Source organism: Pseudonaja textilis, chromosome 2, assembly GCF_049901715.1.
Source record: "Pseudonaja textilis isolate UNSWEBS1 chromosome 2, rPseTex1.2, whole genome shotgun sequence".
Lineage (NCBI taxonomy): Eukaryota > Metazoa > Chordata > Lepidosauria > Squamata > Elapidae > Pseudonaja > Pseudonaja textilis.
The window spans coordinates 122,649,575-122,671,006 of record NC_141991.1 but is presented as its reverse complement, the minus strand read 5'-3'; the positions used below and the strand labels follow the sequence as shown (position 1 = coordinate 122,671,006).

Here is a 21,432-nt window from a genome sequence, read left to right as displayed (position 1 = left end):
ATTGGCCACATTGGAAAGAGGTGAAATTTGCCAGGATTGTTGTGATGCTATGAAAATGAACAGTTGTCCATCTTTTCGTTTCCAAAATGGAAGGAATTACCTTCATGGTTTGACTTAAATGAAGAGGTGGAGAGGACTGTCAGGAACCTGCTTGAAAAGACAAAATATGGAGTTCTTTCAGGAGAAGTACAAACTTTGTCCTTCATTGGCAGAAATGTGTAACAAATAGTTGTGACAAGGCAGAGAAGAAAATACAGGTAACAAAAAAGCTCATTTCAAAGATTATTTTCCTATTTCCCACATGGCATCATTGAGGGAGATGACAAGTTCAGAAATTTGGAATATGAATGAATGAATTAATAATTTTCCTTTATTAAAGTATCTGTAAGCAAAGCCATACAGAGAGAGACATCATTCAGTCTGCATAATGTTCTGCCCTCTTTTTCAATTAGTTGCTACAAACCTCAAGAGTCCTCTCTCTATCTCCACTCCCCCAGGCTTGCAAAATTTAGCAGAAAAGTGGAGTTTACTAAAAAAAAAAAAAAAAGGCGGGTGAAACTGATGAACTGTGTATTTGCACGGCAACAGCAATTTCTTCCCTGCTCCCTGAATGTCACTTAATTCCAGTTCAACATGCAAAGCAATTTTTAAAGCCATTGGAATCATAGAATACAGTGACTTTTCCTATAAAGCCTGCAAACCAGCACAAACCCCTAATCTCTCTCCCACTCTCAATATAATGCCTAGAAAGCTTCTTTTTTTCTTTTAGAATTATGTAAAGTACTTTAAAATGTAACCATGTTGGAGGTTAGGAACTTTTATTTTAAATGTTCAGTTCAGCATCAATGAAACTTCCCTCCACACACTCATAAATGAGGCAATACTAACATTATGGCTGAGATTGGCGTTTTTCACACTTATGACCTTTGCGCCAACCCTATGATCAGGTGATTTACATTTGGATGCTTGACAAGTGACTCACATTTATGACGGTTGCAGTGTCCCAGAGTCATGTGATCCCCTTTTGCGACCTTCCGATAAGCAAAGTCAGCCAGGTTCACCCAACAACCACGTCACTAATTTAAGAACTGCAGTGATTGACTTAACAAATGCAGTGAGAAAAGTCATAAAATGGAGCAAGCTCACTTAACAAATTTCTCACTTAACAACATCAATTTTGGGCTCAATTGTGGTCGTGAATTGAGATCTACCTTTACTCTAAAAATGGCTGAGACATGAGGAAGAAGCATGGCTTGATACAAGCGGCAGAGCTCTTTCAATTTCATTTTAAAACTATCTTCTTCGCCTACCACATGTTTCTCACTTCTAAACATGGCCTCATTTTCCTTTTCCAGATGGATTTTATTCTAGAAAAGCACTATTCTGGAACTACACCATTTCAGCTGATGCCAGCCTCTCTTTAAACCCAAAATACTTGTGGGAAATCATAGGAAGGACTCCCTTCCCTCTCAGCCCTTCCCATGTTAAGGACGCAAGAGTCAGAAAGAAGATTCTATGGGTTGAAGGAAGGTATTTGGCCACTCGTGGCCACTGTAGATGAGATTTTTCTCCATATTGAACCTGTAAAGGCAGCCCCAATCTCTTGCCTCCTTCCTAAGACAGGACAGGGCTTGGCCACTGGGTCACTGCAATTTATACCAGCATACTTTTCTGCCGACTCAGAGGTTAGAAGAATGCACATTAACGTGTCTGGGAGCGGGAAAACCCCCAGACTGATACTGCAGAAAATGTGCTTATAAGGAAAGGAAGCACTCAGAGGGAGGATGTAGGAGGAGATGTCAACCCTGTCAAAGTTTGGGCGTTCTTCCTTCACAAAGATCAAATAACTTTGGACTGGGATAAGATAACATTCATGTGGTATTTCATGTGACATCAGCAACCCCATTCTTAGCTAGATTTGCTTAAAGTAAAGCCCAAAGGTAAAACGATAGACAATCAATATCAGGCTCACTTAACGTCTACCACATAGACAGTTTCTCCACCTTCTGAACAAGCATACCCACTTGGCGGTAGTAGCTAGGAGATTAAAGACAATACCTAGTTTCTCTTCAGATTGTATACATCTATTAAGGGGGGAAAAAAATCAGTATTTTAGATGGTTTTTACCCTAATGTGGTAGGCAAATCAATTTCACTTTTCCCGCAGAAATCAATATTAGGCAGCGGATGTAATGTCCTAAAAGGAAGAGGATTTAATTAAAACAACTGGATCCTAGATACCTGGAGAGCATAAATGTGGTAATTTTTCAATATCTTAACAAATACATTGGAAAATCAGAATGCTGATGCAGTCTAGAGGAAGACATTATTTCTGGGTCCCCAAAGGAATGAGCCAACCCCATTTCGCACAGGAATCCCTTTTACAAAAGGAAAGCTTCCAGGTTATTTTCCTTATGAAAGTCTAATGCCCTTCTCTACCGCTCTTGCTGAACATAATACATCCGGTGTAGTGAATAATTAATGGCGCCATCCATCAGAAGTCGCTTGCGAGAGAGACTCCTCTTTTGCGTCTGTATCATGTCTGATATAACCCCTGCCCATTTGGTCCTATCAGTCAAACTGCCTCCATTCCCCCAGCCCAAGGGCATACTAGGAAGTGAGGCAGGCAAAATCATCAATCTAAGGCAGAAAACGGAAAGAGCGGCTCTTCCTTCCTGCCTTTCTCCTCGTTGCACTGAGACCAATTACTACGGAGCGAGGCAGAAGGGTTTCCTCCTTCCACCATGACTGCCGGGCACAGAGGCTTATCTGGTTCAGAGAGCAGCTCTAGAGGTCGCATAAAGTGGTTGGCCACTCCAGTGCGGCTGATCATAGAGGAGATCTGTGGGAAATGGGGAAAGAGCAAGCAAGACGTGTTGCAATGGTGAACTTATTAACAATGTCTCAAATTTTTAGAATGCATTTATAGACTTATTTTTTGATAATGCAAGGTAGCAACTGAAGAATCGATTTGATATTCTTCTAGCAGGTCCCTGGAGTTAATATCCTAACAGGCACAAACAACCAGATCCACATATTCAAACTAGCTCCTTTATTGTTCTATGCCTATTTCACAGGAATCTCCCCAGACTGGCAGCTTTTGCCTGGGAAAGACTAGATAAGGCTCAAGGACATTCAAAGGGCAGTCAAAACTTTGCCCTCTTGTGTTTACAAAATAAGTCCAGGCTGATTCCCCACTTAACCCCTCCTGCCAACAAGGATGCTCTCCAACACAATATTCTTTATTGATTTCTGTGACTTTTGATTGAATAGCATTAATATACCACTGAATTAGATTCTGGTGTTGTGATAGAAAGAATAAGTTCGCCATCTTGAGTTATTTGTAAAAATAATACAGGCGGCATACAAATAAATGTAAATAATTTTTTTGTTCGCATGTTCCCTGACAGTCTTGCATCATCCAGAAACAGAAGCAAAGTTAGAAGATAAGTAACGGCACTGAGATAAGGAAAACAATCAATACACAATCAATAAAATATAAATTCTCCCCAGTCAAAATATTTCCTTCCTACATAGATGAATAAGTTCCCACTGTGATTTTGAAGTCAAATTATTCAGTACTATTCTAATTATGGTAGTTTCAATTATGAATCTGAGACGTGTTAAGAGTCATACAAAGAGCTGAAAAAAAATCTACCTGTTCCTAATGGATTCATAAACATTGTAAAAAAGGCATGTAGCTTGTTACATTAAAAAATATTTTTAAAATGCTCCTATCAGTGGAACAGATTGGGTGAAATCTCCTATAGCAGGGGTCTCCAAACCTGGTACGTTTAAGACTTGTGGATTTTAACTCCCAGAATCCCTCAGCCAGCATGGGAGTTGAAGATTCCCATTCTGGGAGTTGATGTTTAGAAGTCTTAAAGTTGCCAATTTTGGAGAGTCCTGTCGTACAGTTCAAAAGATTGTTAGTTGAAGAACAAAGGCTATCTCCCATTTTTTCTAGGAGAAGACCGTTCTGGATGAGAATCTTTCTGTAAGTAGAAGGGAGGCTTCCAGACACGGAAGGCTTATGCTGAATCCAATCCAGTTTCTATCTACTGATCCATATTATTTCAGCCTTATTTGTAAATTATAAATGCAAAGAGGTAAAGAAGATCCCACTGGAATTGAGTTTACAGAATACAGTAAATGTTTCAAAAGTTATATAGTACAATGACCTACATTGGAGCTTTTTGAATGTTTTCAAGCTGTAGAATGTCTCTGTGTGTGCGCGCGTGCATTCACACCCCCTTAAGAAACCTGATCAAAAGGGGGTGGGGCTTTTGAATATCAGCTGACAAGCCCCACTTTTTAAGCTTACCATGGTCCACAAGGGATCCTTTTTATGAATAAATTGAGGTAGTCCTCAATTTATGACCAGAATTGAGCCCAAACTTTATGTTGATAAATGAGGCATTTAAGTAATTTTCCTCACGTTATGACATTTTTTATCATAATTATTAAGTGAATCATTGCAGTTTTTTAAGTTAGTAACCCAGTTGTTAAGTGAATCTGGCTTCCCCATTGGCTTTGTTTGTCAGAAGGTCACAAGAGGTGATCTCATGACCTCAAAACACTGCAACCATCATAAATATGAACCAGTTGCCAAGCATCTGAATTTTGATCATGTGATCATTGGGATGCTGCAATGATTGTAGGTGTGGAAAACGATCATAAGTGCAGCGTTATGACAATCACTAAAAAAGGCGGGGGAGTTGCTCTTTGGCATCTTGCCATTAATAATGCTAAAACTAAGATTATGTTCTCTAGCCATGAACCTTCATATTACAAGCGGATGCTAGATGGTTGCTCAATTGTACAGGCAGGTTCATCTATCAGGGCATTTAATTCTCTGCCAACAGAAACTATTAGTCACAGGAGAAATATATTGGACTCGTGCTTGTCCTAGCTCAGGCAATGATCCCTTTTCCAAGAAATCAAATTAAAGGAGACTCTCAAATCTTTGAAGCCAGTTTTCATACTGTGCCTAAATTGGGAGCGTTTGCAATATTTCGGGCAATTGAGAAAGTTCAGAACACATTTCATAAATCACTTCTTGTTCCATAATCATTTCTTCTATTGCTGTACTGTAGCGAGAGCGAGAATGGAGAAATGATCATATTAAATTGTCGGTGGAAATGTTCAAACATCCCAAGGCTCCTTAAATTATGTTAAAAGAAACTGGCTTCTTTGATTCTTGGAATGGCTGTAACTTTTATCTACTGCTAGGAAATCCACATAAAATGTGAGTCTTGGAACAAGCTACAAGTGACACATCATTTCATGATTCAGTTTCAACAAACTGGACTTGATTGGAAGAACAATGGAAGGAGTTGCATTACTCTTTCTTTGCTAGCTATTGGTCCATATAACTATCTTACCCTATTTCTTACTTTTCCCCCCCGACATCAAAACGATATGGGCCTCCATATCATTGGCCACCCAGATAGAAAAGCATTGTGGAGAGAGAGTCTAATTGTACCAATAGCTTTTAGAAAAGGTGGGAAGCAATCGTTTACATCCAGCCTGTCATTAAACTACATCCAAGAGATGTCATTAAATTTAAGATGGAGGGCAGAAGTTACCCCAACATCATAAATTCAAAGAAGGTGACTCTCAGATTCAGGAACCACTGAAATGAAGTGATTGCAGATTTTACAGGAGTCCTTTTTGGAAGCTAACAAGGTCATTTATGTGTAAAAGTCTGTAGATATTGAGGCCTAGGAATAACACAGCCCATGTTGTCTCTTTCTGAGAAGCAGTTAAAAGAACCCAAATATGCTTTTCCAAAAGGCAACTGGACTTGGTTTTTTTCCTTGAAAACGTTTTGCTTGTCTTCCAAGAAGCTTCTTTAGTTCTTCAGGACTTTATTGAGTCAAGCATGACTTTTGGGTGATTATTTAGTCATATCCATATTGGTTTGGGAGGGTTTGGGAAACAAAGAGGAAATGGTTTGCCCCTGTTTTATTTCAGAATGATAAATGGTTGCAAATATTGTCTGACCAAACATTTTAGTATATCACAATGGATGCCACTCATCCCTTTAGTTGCTTTCCTGATCTTAAGTATCTCAGATGTTTGAAGCTATAACTTCTTTAAGCCAACCTCAGACAATGGACAAAGTTCAAGGGATTTGAAGTCTAAAACAGTTGGAGCTGCAGAAGAATCTTTATTAGTCTTTTTAAGGAGCTTTTAATAGAAATCCAACCTTTAAGTCAGATCCCAGGTAGCTAGCTTGATCTATTGGACAAAGAAAGTCCCAGCTTTCTTCAAATCATGGTGAGCTACTCCTCCTAGCAATCTCTGGGGCTATGCAATTGCTAGGTAGCTAGCTTGATTCACTGGATGACGTGCTAATTCCCTTCAACTTGTGGTGAGCTACTCCTCTCAGCAGTCTGATGTTATGCAAATGAATGCAAATTGGGAGTTTGAAGCTCGGTGTTGTCCTGGTTCATTTCTTCCTGTGTGGCTGCTGTCAGTCAGTACTGATAGGAAGTGAGAGGTCCAGACCTCTTCCACTGCTTTGTGAGGCTCCACAGGGCTTGGCAGTCTCTCTGCTTCTATTTAACATGTACACGAAGCCACTAGGTGAGATCATCGGTCACCATGTACTGAGATATCATCAATACCCTGATAACACCTGAGTTATATCTTGGCCCATGGTGAGTTAAGTAATGCCATGATCTCCTTCTCACAATGTTTGGACATTTTTAAGGGCTGGGTGGGGAACAATAGGCTGAAACTGACCCCTGGCAAGATCAAGTGGCTCTGGATTTGGGGTTCTTTGGTCCATGGAGAACTGCCATCAGTGGTCATTGGATGGGGTGGCACTGCCCCAAACAGACACAATGCATAATCTGGCAGTTCTCCTGGACTCATAACTCCTGCTCAAGGAACAGGTGACAGTTGTGGTCAGAAGGGCCTTTGCACAACTATGGGTTACATGCCAGTTATGCCCTTTCCTTGACCAACAATGCCTGCTCACAGTCGCTCACACCCTAATTACCTCCCCTCTTGACTATTACAACGCACTCTACATGGAGCTGCTCAAGAAAACCATTTGGAAGCTCCAATTGGTTCAAAATGCAGCAGTCCACATGGTTTTGTGTAGACCCAGTTATGCACATGTAGCACCTCTCCTGAGGGAGCTGCATTGTTTGCTGATTTGCTTCCAGGTGCAATTCAAGGTGCTGTTGGCATCTTTAAAGTCCTTCATGGCTTGGGACCAGGTTATCTGAGGGATCGACTGAAAACTGTGAAGTACACCCTGTTCTTGCATGGTTTTTGGAGGCCCCGGAGGTTGGGTGAGAGCATGGTCCTCTTGCACAATTTCTGGAAGGTCCAGAGGCTATATGAGAGCACACCCCATTTTTTCATGACCTTTGCAGCCTCTGAATACCGTGTGATAATAGGGTTTGGTTTCAAGAACTGCTGTTGTCGGGTGTTGGTGAACACTGGTGAGTCACCCAAAATGTTGTGAGGCACGTGAGGGCCACACAACATGTACTTTAACTTTTGACACACGTATCATAGGTTCAGCATCAGTAGTTAGAGTAACCGGTACATATACGATACAACTGTCTAGAGGAAATGTTATTTTGGGGACACAGAGGCATGTTTTATTTATTTATTTTATTTATTTGATTTGTCAATCACTTACAAAATCATAGGTATAAGTATATACATAGTTATGAATACATGAAATGGGTACATATAAGAAAAATAAAAGAAACAATAGGACAGGGATGGTAGGCATGTTGGTGCACTTATGCACGCCCCCTACAGACCTCTTAGGAAAGGGGTGAGGTCAATAGTAGACAGTCTAAGGGTAAAGTTTTGGGGGTTTGGGGAAGAAACCACAGAGTCAGGTAAAGTATTCCAGACATTGACCACTCTGTTGCTGAAGTCGTATTTCCTGCAATCAAGTTTGGTGCGGTTAACCTTGAGTTTGTATCTATTGTGTGCTCTTGTGTTGTTATGGTTGAAGCTGAAGTATTCATTGACTGGTAAGTCATTGCAATGTATGATTTTATGTACCATACTTAGATCAGACTGAAGACGGTTTTGTGTAGTTTTGTTGTTAGGCAGCATTGTTTACCTTTTCTGTTTATAGATTTTGCCAAACACTACCCAGGGTTATTATATATAAAGTAGGCAGCTGTATATTAATAGTTATTTATTTTAAATAAATAAAATAGGACTTCACTAAGATTTTTTTTTAATTTAGAGATTAGGCTCTGCTTTTGTTTCTGTTGCAAATCTCTTCTTGAGGCCCTGTTGCTTATTAATCTTAATAAATTCCATTATTGGCCCACAGTATATGCGTTGGCGGGAGACTGCTGTCTTAAGATTCAAATAGGGACCTATATTAATTAATTAAAAATTGGGAAGCTCTGCCTTCCAAGAAGCAAAAATAAAATGATATAAGAGAGGGAGAGAAAATGAATCAGGGATTATTCTTCACCTTGCCATGGTATCTAAAAATAAGAAACAAGCTGAAAACTGCTTGCAAATATTCACTGAATGAAGCCATCTGTCCATATTCCTCGGTGGCCTGATGAGCAGACAGGAAAATGATTATCTGGGGTGGGGAAAAGAGATGGAAGGGTTATAAAATTCAGTTCTGTTTTCCTCCAGACGTAGCAGCGGGGTGGGGGGGCAATTGATCATTATTCATGTCTGTATATAAGGCAGGAAAAAAAAGTAGATGAGGCAACCACATTTTCCCTAAATAACTGCTTGAACAAATAGTGCTTTGCCTTCCTTTCACACCTTCTAAGAGTCATTTGAGCTGAGTTACTGAGCTGTTTGAGCCCCCAACACCCATTCCTGCAAAAGACTTTGTTTTAATACTGTCTCATTCGTAGTGGTTGTGGTTTCTCCTGACAGGCCTGTTCTCTTCAATGCTGCAGCTTTGGTGGGAGCAAAATATTGATTTAATAGAGAGGAATGGACACGACCCACACTACCATCTCAAACTTGAGTGAAGCCTCTCTGTGTATTTTCAAGAGTTGTCTGGATCTTCAATTTAAAAAAAAAAAAATCCATAATCCATATATCAAAAGGAGTTTTGCAAACCTGAAAGCCTGAAAATATTTGTAACCTTCCTCAGATCAATAAAGCTATTGCTCCAGTATAGATTGTGTATGTTTATATTACCTTTTAACAAAAGCATTCCAGGGCCATTTGTAATATTTGTTGTAAGTTGAGAACTACCTGTAGATACAGGTTATATAGGACCTTCTCTTTTGTGACATCCCTTCTTTTGGAATCTTGAATATTCAGAAATGGCTCTTCTGTCTTCACTGAAATGCTAATCTTGTTAGTATTGTCTACTTGCTTCCTAACCTCCTTCCCATCACCCTGTTTTGTTTTGTTTTTCCTTTAGGCCAGAGGACTCCAAACTTGGCGACTTTAAGACTTGTGGACTTCAACTCCCAGAATTCCTCACTCAGCATAGGTGGCTGAGGAATTCTGGGAGATGAAGTCAGAGGTGGTATTCAGCAGGTTCTGACCAGTTCTGGAGAACCGGTAGCAGAAATTTTGAGTAGTGTGGAGAACTGACAAATCCCACCTCTGACTGGAGATTGTACAGTATCCTTCCCTGCAACGCCCACCAAGCCACGCCCACAGAACCGATAGTAAAAAAAATTGAATCCCACCACTGCAAGTCCACAAGGCTTAAAGTTGCCATGTTTGGGGACCCCTCTTTAGGCATTCAAATAGTGAAAGGACTCCAGGCCAGATGAATCCTAGAATTCTCTAGCCTTTTGCCGCCCATTTGATTCTGATCTGGAGAGCATGGTTAGCCTGCTCTGGTTTGCTTTTAGGAAAATGGCTTCAATTACCGCAGCTGGAGTGAACGGGCAGAGTAATAGGGAGCTCCGGCTGACCCTCCCTGTATTATTTTCAGCTCCTTAGCCATCTTTGCTTCTTTTGCTGAGCGAAGGGAAATGACAGGGTGAGATCAAGAAGACATCATGACTCAGGATGACAGCTTAAGGCACTTGTGAAACATTTCATTGGGCAGAAAATTCACAGACCTAGAAAATTAAAAAAAATGTCATCCAGTCATAATTGCCAGAAGTGAACACGTTATCTTTTATGTACGTAAGCATGGCAGATGTTACTGAGCTCGCATTTTTATAGCACTTACTGCTTACTGCTTTACTATTTATTGGTTTCCCTGGATGTGGATCGTTGCTGGTGTTTCAGTGCTGCCGTCCTTTATTCTTTTGGTCTTTTTAAGGGCAAAGTGTTCTGAGGAGAAAAAAAACAAAAACAATAAGCAGCTGTTTCCTTTACGTAATGCTTGTGGGATGTTAATGGGGCATTAATAGCTTTAAATGAACTCTTTGCTTAATTACAGTGTTGTAAATTATTTTATGTACTGTTGAAGGTCAGAGATAGACTTTCTAAAAAGCTTTTGACCAAGTTGTTAAGAAGCTCTTCTCTGTTTGTATTTTTGAAAATAGTTCGGAGTTGGAAAGGGGGCCTCCATTCCAGACCTGATGAAAGTATGTTTCAAGCGGAAAAATACAACATAGCACATTTGACTTGGTTAGTACCTAGATGAGAGGCTATCATAAAATCTATGAACTGTAGATTAAACTGAGAAGTAAAAAAATATGTGAGAGGATGATGATAAATTACTGACATTCTGAGAAAATAAGTAAAGGAGATTCTCCCTGTATATTCCAACTGGAGGAACAGCAGTACTGGAGTTTGGCAGGGCTCTTTGGAATTTTGGCTTTTTTTTTAATGCAGCCTATTTTTCCCCTTGATTGAATTAGCTTGCATTATTACACTCTATCACGAGTATGTGAACTACCTTGTAATAATACCATTGAAATGTCAAAATAGAAAATATCACAAGAATCCCAAGGAGCAGCTGATGTGCCAAATTCTGCAGCACTCCTTCTTGGAGTTTTCCTAAAGCCTAAGCAATGGCATGTTTCAGACTTTATGTTCTGGAAATAAATGCTGGTAGAGGGCAGCATTTAGTATTTTTGCTAAATTTATTGAGGTTAGTCTGTCTCCAGTCATAAATGCATTGCTAGCTATCCACGAAATTCAGCAAGTAAAAAGGAAGGAAGGAATGGATGTCCAATGCTTGATTGCTGGAATGCTCAACGCTGTTGTTCACTTAACATTTTGCCCCTCTAAGGCAGAATTAGAGGTGGCTAGTTTAGGGTTTTTTGAGCGGGTTGAGGCATGTACTCCCTTTCTTCTCTAATTAGATCTGAAACTGATCATTTGATACTAATCCCTATTGATAAAATTCCTGCCATGCAATAGAATCTAATGACTAGAGACTAAAACCACAAAAACAGACAAACACAGATAAATTGAGCCCATTCCACTGAAGAAAGCAACCTATAAGCCTAGGGCTGCAGAGGGCCCAAACCTTTTTCTTGATATCCTCCCCAGTGAAGTACACTGTGCTGAAAGTCTTAAAATAATTCCCAAAATTTGTGTTTGTGTGTGTGTAAGAGAAAGAGAGAGAGAGCAAGAGAGAGGGAGGGAGAGGGAGGGAAGGAGAGAAATGTCCCTTGCCCACTTGGTATTCACTGGCATGCCTCCTGCAGTTTGGTACTCTTGAAATGTAATCGAGTTCCTGACTAGTTCCTGGGGGTGGGTGGGGGGAGCCTTCATCAAGACACTGGTGGGGAGGAGAGTGAAGTTGGTGAGAAGAGAGGCAGAAAAGCTTGGTGGTATAATAGAAAATATATAAGCTCAATGGTAAGTGTAAAGATCTCTGTAAAAAAATCTCTGTCGAATGGTTGAATAAACAAATCAAAACACTCCAGTTTTATCTCCAACACAACTATCAGGATTAGCCCAGCTGCTGAGCTACTTCCACATTTTTGCTGAAATTGAACAGACTTAAAAAGTCATCTGCAAAGCTGCATTGCCTTTTGCGCTTCTATTAAGAATCTGGCTGGCTGGTGGTGGTGGTGATGATGACGACGGCCATGTTGTTGATGATGACAATGGCCATGTTGATCTGGCAAGAGACATAAGTGAGTTACTGAGGTCACTGTTGTCCAGCGAGGTGATTTTAAAGGAAAGTTGCTGATGACCAGGAAGGGATCTTCTGCCTTGTCCTGTTGTGGGCTGTGATGACAAGACTGAAACATTGTCTTCCTGAAAAAGGGAGAACAGTTGGAAATATCAAGCAACACTCGGGAGACGAGCCAATGAAACACAGCCTATCCAATTGTTCACTCTTTTGTTTTTCAGAAAAGTATTATATTATTCAATGATGGATAGCATAATAAATGAATATGCATCATCTGAACCAGGCAAAGAGTGAAGCAATGCCAGCCCTTCTGAAAAGAAAATGTGAATTGATCGTGTTAACTGAGGAAGTGCATGTACTTACATATAAATATGGCTCTGCATTTGTATTAATAATAATAACGCCATCCTTTCCTCAACCCTACCCTCAATCCAAATGAAAGGGGGAAAATATATCCTGCTGAGTTGTCATGTTTTAAAAATACTTTAATACTTCATATTCACTCAGGTGGATTCAGTGCCTAAATCCACAATGCCAATCAATGCTGGTATTACATATGGTCCATTGCTCTGTTGCATCTGGGCTGAAGATTTTTCTGCATTCATCACTCTGTCTCTCCATCTTATCAGGGTCAATCTTGTGAGTTTATATAACCATCAGAATGTCCTTCCTCTGGCTCTTTTGTTGCCAGCCACGAGTACAACGTGCCAAGCCTACTTGTGTTTCCATTTTACTGCTTCTTTGATGATTTCTTTAAAGTTGGTTTTGTGACAAATTTATACATTTTGGATTCAGACTCTGCACAGGTTAAACAACTCTCAATACAAACCCCTAGACAAAGAGAAGATAAAGATGGCCACTTCAACAATGGAGCCATCTAAGCAAACCTAGGAGCCCCACCCAAGCCTGATAATGTAACCAGATCTTGAGGGATTTCCGAAATGACAAAAGGGATGGAGTAGCAGTTACTTTTTGTGGGTTTTGCTATAGAAGCAGTTGAGATGAGTGAGGAGTTCAAATTTCTGTGTAGATGGGCTCATATTATGGAATACAAATCAAATATTCTAAATTAATCTACATTAATTTTATGACAGTGAGTATTTATTCAGCATTTTCCAGAAAAACCTTCATCAATAAATATCTATTTAAATTGTCTATTTTAAGAAGATATAAACAGATCATGCTGTATCAAATTTGCCAATTACATTCACAAAATCACCTTTTACGGGCTGTTCCATAATCAGGAAAATTTTGAAATAAAATCAATTAAATTACACATTTTTTAGAAACTGATTCAGCTGGACATTCTAGGAAGATTAGAACTTGTAAGAAAAGAGCATCAAGACATGGCAAGCGTAAGACAACATTTTAAAGGTAAAAGAAAGGGAGATAGGATAAAAGAGAAAATCCCCTGGCCATCTGTCACTTTTATAAGGTCAGAACCACTCCACTATTCCTTATTTCCTTGTTTAAATGTTTAGAGAAATTCTTATCAGTTATTTTCATTCTCCTTTTCATTTTACTTCCACCCTACAAGATTGGCCACCCGGCAAAAGGGAAGGGAGTGACAGACTTTGCAAGTCTTAGCTCCAAATATATTTAGTTTAGGTAGATTCTAATTTCAAAGTGAATTCTTGGGAATCCGCCTTAGATCTTTTCCTAGTGCCAAGTAATGATGCTACCCATTCTTGAGTTGGCCAAAAAGAATGACATGAAATTTGTTGTCCCAGGCCAATCCTTATCATGGCTCCATTGACTTTTAATTTTTTTTAATTTTTTTTTAATTTTTTAAAGACATTTGAAGTTCATATTCTCCTCTTCTTTTGTCTCTAACGTTATTATTCCTTCCTCTTGTTTCATACAAATCAGGCAAACTTTGAAATTCTATACAGATTGGGGCTGGCTATTAAGGAAATCAACTTTTCCTGATGAATTTTACTCACCCGGATTGGACAGTTAGTGCCTGCTATATGTCCCTAACTGCAGGAATTACAATAAGAGAGACTTTATAAGGAAGTCCTATTGGAACAGCCTACTCCCAAAATAAGGATAGTCCCCAGTTTCATGTCCTCCCCAAAACATCAAAGATCTGGTTCTTTTTGGAGGTCCTTTGAGGATTGCATCAACAATGGAATTAATTTTATTGTACTCTTATGTTTGTTTTACATAGCATAATTTTATTATCTTGTATTTTGTGTTTTATTTTGTGTTTTATTTTGTGTTTTATTTTGTATTTTATTTTGTGTTTTATTTTGTGTTTTATTTTGTATTTTATTTTGTGTTTTATTTTGTGTAACGCTTGTAGACTACTTACATTTCATTCGGATTGAATATAGAATTGTAATTATTATTGTTATAATGACCTATACTACATTTTTTTGTTTGTCATAATTTTTCACTCTTTTGTTAAAGCACTTTTTTATGTGTTTCTTCTTTTTGACAATGTTTGCATCTCCATCATTATTATCTTTGTGTTTTGCTCTTTTCCTTTTTGTTGTCATTAATTAAAAAAAAAACAATAAAAATGAATTTTCAATGTTTGCATCTCCATCATTATTATCTTTGTGTTTTGCTCTTTTCCATTTTGAAGAAAGACGCCAAAGTTCTTGGACAATATCTTTTGCCAATTCCTAGACCCATATCTGAGATTGGTGTGCCACAAACATTTATAAAGATTGCAGATTGTGCTACATTCAACTTTCCTTGTTAAGACTTAGTCAGTGTTCTCAAATTTTATTTTCTCGTCATTTCCCTGAATCTCAGACCAGACATTTTTGAATTATTGATCCCTCTCGCATCCCTGACTACAGCTGTTGCTTAGTTGTGTTCCAAATGCTTCTTGGCTAAAAAGCAATGGGTGTCCCATGCACTACATATGATCCAGTTCTTTGCACCACTCCCAACATCACATATTGCAAAGAACACTGAGAGGGCGCTGTTCTTGGCCAGCTTTAACACTGCTTTGTTTATTCATTCTTAGACCTCATGATCTCTGTTTGTGCTCTTGGCCTGAAATTTGCTAATGCCTCTAAAAGTAACTTAAATGAAAAGAGAAAGAAGAAATCAATAGGTTTTCCAACTTTGTGTGCTCTATCACAAGTCAGATATCATCAGATCATCCCAGGGTTCTTAGGATGTTTAGAAGTTAACTGTTCCAAAATTATATCAAAGGAGGAGAAGCTAAATCTTTGGATCTTTTGAGTGTGTTATATTTTAATTTAATTTTTGCACTCTTGTTAACATATAGTGCTTATTTATATATCCTCCTTAAAAGTAGTATTACGTATAAATTATTGCTCTTCCGCCTTATAAGAAAGCCAAGCTAGGTTAAGTTAACAACAAAATCCTACACACACGCACAGTATGGTTCCTTTGGATCTATGGGTTATCTCATCGCAGAGACTCAGGGTGGATACCAAAGGCCATGATCCATTTAGGAATTCTGCACAAGCACCATTAAAAATGGAAAAGATACAGACAGAAGTTTCTTGCAATGATAGACTCTGCACAAAGGCATTTTAAAAATCTTGTCAGATGATCCTTCCCAGCACAAGGGCTATACTAACCAGAATGCAGCAGAAATCTCTGTGTGTTTTTTAAGGCAGGGGTCTCCAACCTTGGCAACTTTAAGACTTGTGGACTTCAACTCCCAGAATTCCTCAGCCAGCTTTGCTGGCTGAGGAATTCTGGGAGTTGAAGTCCACAAGTCTTAAAGTTGCCAAGGTTGGAGACCCCTGTTTTAAGGCGCTGGGGCTGGAATGGGCTTGAGAAATTGAGCCAGTTCATTATTGGCCCAGCTCCTTCTCCAGAGGAAATGTTGCAAAGAATATTTTGTAGCATTGTCTCTGGAGCTGCAGAGCAGGTGGGTTTCCATCAGCAAAAATTCCCACCCCATTCACTACCACTCCCAGAATTCTCCAATCCCCTTTCTTGTTCTTTGCCAGTCATTCTCACCTTCCCCAGTTGCAGTGTTGGGGGCTTTTAGCCTTTTCCCCTTACCGTGAAAAACCGCTACCATGAAGGCAGAATGAGAGGGAAGGCGGGGCACTGTCTGGCTGCCACTTTTTGCCCCGTGCATCAATGGGAAGAGTCATGTAGTTGTGCAATGGTAAAATGAGGCAATGCCAGTGGAAAATAAGAGTCTACCGTGATAAAATTCTCTATATCTGTTTTTTTTCAGAATGCAAGAGAGGGCGGGGAGCTCACGAACTGTTCCCATCCCCAAGGTTAAGCCACAGCAATTCCTATCCCAAGTGCTGTAACTGTGTCAGGACTACCTCTACTTTGAATCAGGTTTGATGGGATGGTGGGATTCAAAAAATTTTTATTACCGGTTCTGTGGGCGTGACTTGGTGGGCACGGCAGGGGTAGGATAGTGTAAAATCTCCAGTCAGAGGTGGCATTTGCCGGTTCTCCGAACTACTCAGAATTTCCGCTACCGATTCTCCAGAACTGGTCAGAACCTGCTGAATACCACCTCTGGTTTTAAGGTTGGCTGGATATCTTGACCACTGCAAGTTTTGATTTTTGTTGCTCCTTTGCTTATATTGTTTTACTATTTTTAGTGGCTATAGCACTAGCAATAGCCCTTAGACTTCTATACCGCTTCACAGTGCTTTATAGCCCTCTCTCAGCAATTTTACAGAGTCAGCATATTGCCCCCAACAATCCGGGTCCTCAATTTACCCACCTCAGAAGGATGGAAGGCTGAGCCAACCTTCAGCCTGGTGAGATTCGAACTGACAAATTTGGAAGTCAGCAGAAGAAGCAGCACTTTAACCACTGCGCCACCGCATCTCAGTATAACTCATATAACTCTGATATGGATGAAGGCTGAGCAATACATTTTTTAAAAAAGAATCACTGTACAAACATAGCTGTTCTGTGGACAATCCTGTGTACCCTAGGACAGCTTCCCAGGTGCCAGGCAACTCTCATGAGCATTCCAAAGGATGCTATGGTGGATGATATCAAAGGTCAGGTCAAGGAGAACCAAGAGGGATAAACTACTCATCTACAATAGAAAACTATGCTAGTTGGTCCAGACCTCAGTCCTGATGGATTCTATATAGGTCTATGCCAGGAAGCCTTGCCCTGCAAGAAGCAAGAAAGTTGGCAGGGAATTAAGTGGGTGGAGGAGTTTAAGCACCCCTGAAATGCTAAGTGTAGGTCAGTGATGGTTAACCTTTCCATCCTTGCGTGCCAAAAGTGTGCGCGCACACACGTGCACGCGTGCACATCTGCTAGCATCATAAGGCAATGCATGCGGGGGAGCCCAAGCCCCCTGTGCATGTGCGCACGACCCCCCCATGCACACCATGTCTCTGCGCATGCACGTGCAAACTACCACGTGCGATGCACGTTTCTGCGCATGTGTGCCCTGCCCCCCCACATGCGCGGCAGCTACCCGACGATCAGCTGGTGGGCGGGCAGCACACTTGCCTGCGCAGTGCACCTGCTCTGGAGCGACGACTCACATGCTGGCGGAGATGGCTCTGTGTGCCACTTCCAGCACACGTGCCATAGGTTCGCCATCACGGGTGTAGGTGGACAGCCAAGCTTCTGAAATTTGATCACATGACCGGGGGGGCACTGCGACAGCTATAACTTCAGGCATGGGTCATAAATCCCTTCATTTGGTGTCATTGTTACTTTGAACAATTGCTGAACGAATTGGTTGTAAGTTAAGAACTACCTGTAATCCATTTCCTCAAGGGGACTCTGCAGTGCAGACATACTGTACCACTCGCTTCCAAGTGATGGGTGTCATCACAGGGCCAGGACATTGTGCCAGACCCTGCCACCAAACCCCACAATTGAATATATAAAAGGGGAATCAATCCTAAGGTCCAGCAGTTCAGAAATAGATCCTGCTAGGCAGCATCCTATCTGCATTCTTACATGGGAGAAAAAGCCACCGAAATAAATTAATGAGACTTACTACCGAGAAAGCATGCACGTCTTTGTTATGTTATCTGCTATTTTCTTTTACACGATCAAAGAGGAAAAAAGGCTTGGTGCAATTATTTTAATCAATAATAATTCCTTTGGTTTGCCCTGGTCTTGCCCTTTTGTGGAGTGTGGCCCCCTATTTATATGCACACTCAGATACAAATATGTCAGAAGCATGTATCTGTTGAAGAAAAAAAAATGATCTAAGTTTGATTTCAATGGGAATTGCAATTCCTAGGCAATACACCAGATTTTTCTCTTTTTTTTAGTTTTTGCGATCTTAAATTCCAGATCATGTTTCTTTTGGATATATCTGGTATGATAAACCACCATCATCATCTATTCGAAATATGTATTACAACTTCATAAGCTGTGTAGAGTTGTAACACTGAAAGCATGACCTACAAAAAATGCTAGGATTTTAAATCATGAATAAATGCCTAATTTTTAACTGTAAAGAACTATTACATCAAGAAGTGGAACACTCCAGTCACAGAAGAACTGAAGCATGGGAATAGTTTCTGTACAACTCCGACCCTGAGAGCTAAACCATCCACAATCCTAACCACAGATGCTGAATAATGTATGCAACATTTTATAATAATATTCTAGTGAATTAAACTACTGGAGTCCAGGGAGAATAAAAAAAAAAAATTAGACCAAGAAGCGAAGGACAGACTTTGCCTTTACAATGTATGTTTAAATATTAAACATCCCCAGTTACAAAAGTGCAAATATTTCCTTCTCCTCTCCATAAATTACCATCATACTCAGGTCAAACACAACTCTGGGAATAGCAAAAAGAAGTGTGTTATTGTAGATGGTATAATTGTACAATTTTTCCTCTTCCAGAATTGACTGTGTGCACTGATTCTGTTGCCAGTGCGAGCTGCAAGCTGGGTACAGGATACCTAAGGAAATATTATCATTGCTTGCCAATGAAAAATGTAATTGTCCCTAAATCATATATTCTTTGTTGTCCTTGACATAAGGGACACAAATGGGTACTTGCTTTCCAAGGCAAGGTCTATGCAGAGTTCATTCAAGACAGATGTCTTCTGCAGCTGTGGGTCTAACAACCATAATTGGCAGCTTCCACCCAAGGGAGACTGTGATTACCCATAGTTATAAACCCATGGGAGTAATGATTGGGGATGGGTGTGCTGAGGGACAGGGGGAGGAGAAGGCAGGGAGAGAAATTCAGGTAGGGAGAAGGGGACGAGAGGACGAAGTCAATTTTGCTGCATTCCATTTTTCATTGGGAAATAAGAGATGGGGCAAGGATTGTATGATAACCAGCTACTGAGTGAGGAGTGCAAGAGTTCCAGAAATGAAAATGAAGACGTGGAAGAAGCAGGTAAAGACAACGAGGGGAAAGAAAATCAGTTCTCACACACAGAATCAAGTAGGACATAAACAACCTGATAAAGAATTTCATTCGAATACACACGGAAGTAATCACTGGCAGAGGATGCAGTTGGTCTTCATTTTTAGAAAGATCTTATTGATTTTTCTTTTAAAAATGAAAATAAACCAAATTAATTCAGAGGGTTATGCTTTCTGATTTTCTGTGAGGATGATAGCAAATTTAATAGGGGCTATTCCCAGCGCTGCGTTGAATGGCAATCTGTCTACGCTACATTGGCATGAAGTCTGCTGTCCCTATTGACAATGCCTATCTTGCCTCTATTACTACTTTTCCCAGTCACTGCAGTCAGCTAGCTTCCTTCCAAAACAACAGCCAGCCAGATCCAAAACATTGTATTGGTTCTGTGCCTCTTTCTAAATAGCTTTGAAATAAAGTTGTGTTTTTTTTTTTCCAGAATCCGATTTTGCTTTGGAAGAGTTGGGAAGTGATTTAGTGTTGGAGAAGATTACCTTCAATCCATTGCTATGGATACCTCACTCTTTGATTGCCCTCTAGCTTGCTGGCACAACTTACTCCACAGACACCAGTGGGGAGACAGGATTCATTCAATTGACTTGCCCTTGGATCCAGCGGGATTCCAAAAAGAGTTTGCGGTTTTCCTTTGGGATCTTGGGGAGAAGGGAAATCAGTTCAACCAAGGTTTTAATCACAGGATCCAATCTGAGTCGGTCACCAGGACCAAGCTTTTGGATTCATGCTGGAACCTAGCCTACAAAATGATGTTTTGAAGAGAGAGAAATTTCCTGAGGATGGGTCCCAGCACGAGTCCAAAAGCTTGGAAGACTAAACCTCTGGTCCCAAGAACCAACTCAGATTGGATCCTGCAACATCATCCTGGGATACATATTTTTATCTTCACTCATTTTAACCACAGCCTGAAAGGGGCAGGAATCTTGGGCTACATTCCCCTATATACCTTCTTCCAGCCTGTTGATCCCAGGGGAGACCTTGGTTTGTTGAGTAGCTCTGGGAAACTGTATATTTTATTTTATTTTATTGATTTGCGATTGCAGTTGTTTTAAAGTTTATTTTAATATTATTCTCTGACCAGAGTCACTTATTGAGATGGGTGGCTATGCAACTGATTAAATAAATAAATGCCAGAAGGGATGCCTGGAGTACAACTGGAGGAAAAAGAAGAGTTGATCTTGTCATACTGGAGCAAGAGATCATATTCTGGATTATTTCTGGGCAATAAAGGCAGTGAAAGTCAATGTTTCTCCATTCTTATCCTGCCCGCCAATAGACATCTGATGACTCTGTTTAAGATGACCCAGCCAACAGGGCCACTGTGAAGGATATTCTGACAATTATCGGAAACATTTGGGTGGAGGTGGACTGTGACTAGGTGCATGCATTTGAGGTGCTTATGGTGTTATTCAGGATGAGTCTTGGTCTGTGGCTCCTGATGGACAGGATCTTTCTGACTGTGAGTTCATTCGGGAATTGTGTTCTCTACAGTGTGTGCACCAAAACCATCCCTAATTTCTTGCAAGCGCACCTTTATCAGATTTATGTAAGAAGAGAAGCTTTTGGACTGAACTTACCTTATTTAAAAAAAAGATAAACAGAGTCAGGTCTTGTTCTTTTTTGGATGGGAGGTCCACCAGAAAATCCCAGACCTGCAGGCCAGCATGGATACTTCTCTCCACTTCTCTCTTGTAAATTGTTTCCTTATTTTTGCCAAAACATCTGTGAAGCCATCAGAAAGCAAAGGACTTGAGAGATTCTACCTTTATATTATTTGAAAATTAAGATTCAGATATCTTTTATGATCTGCTATAAGTCATAGGAAATCCCCATTTAATGACCGCTTTGCACAGTGACTGTTGTTCACAGTTATGATGGTGATGAAAAAGGAACTTTGCAATCAATCCTCACACTTACAATCTTTTCCATTCTGTAAAACGAAGGAAAGTTTTGTAAGCAGTGTTGCTCTTTTATTTAGCAAATGCTTCACCTAAGCAGGTGAATTGTGATTGTTAAATGAAAACTACTACATTTGGAATCTGTCAGTTAATTCTCTG

The 21,432-nt window shown here is 40.1% G+C and overlaps 1 protein-coding gene across 3 annotated transcripts in view; it reads right to left on the bottom strand.

Annotated features, from left to right (window-relative positions):
• Nucleotides 1-7,724: 7,724 nt before the first annotated feature.
• The window catches only part of COPRS (coordinator of PRMT5 and differentiation stimulator), a 70,358-nt gene continuing 56,650 nt past the window's right edge, over nucleotides 7,725-21,432 (bottom strand). The window contains exons 4-5 of one of the 3 annotated variants that reach the window (XM_087925134.1): nucleotides 10,166-10,262; nucleotides 7,725-8,583 (exon numbers count right to left, since the gene is read on the bottom strand). In XM_087925134.1, coding sequence (XP_087781260.1) covers nucleotides 10,177-10,262 — 86 coding nt within the window. In that variant the 3' untranslated portion in view covers nucleotides 7,725-8,583; nucleotides 10,166-10,176. Of the gene's footprint in view, nucleotides 8,584-10,165; nucleotides 10,263-11,785; nucleotides 12,150-20,947; nucleotides 21,098-21,432 lie in introns of those variants that run through there. The other 2 variants (XM_087925133.1, XM_087925132.1) reach the window with 2 other exon arrangements.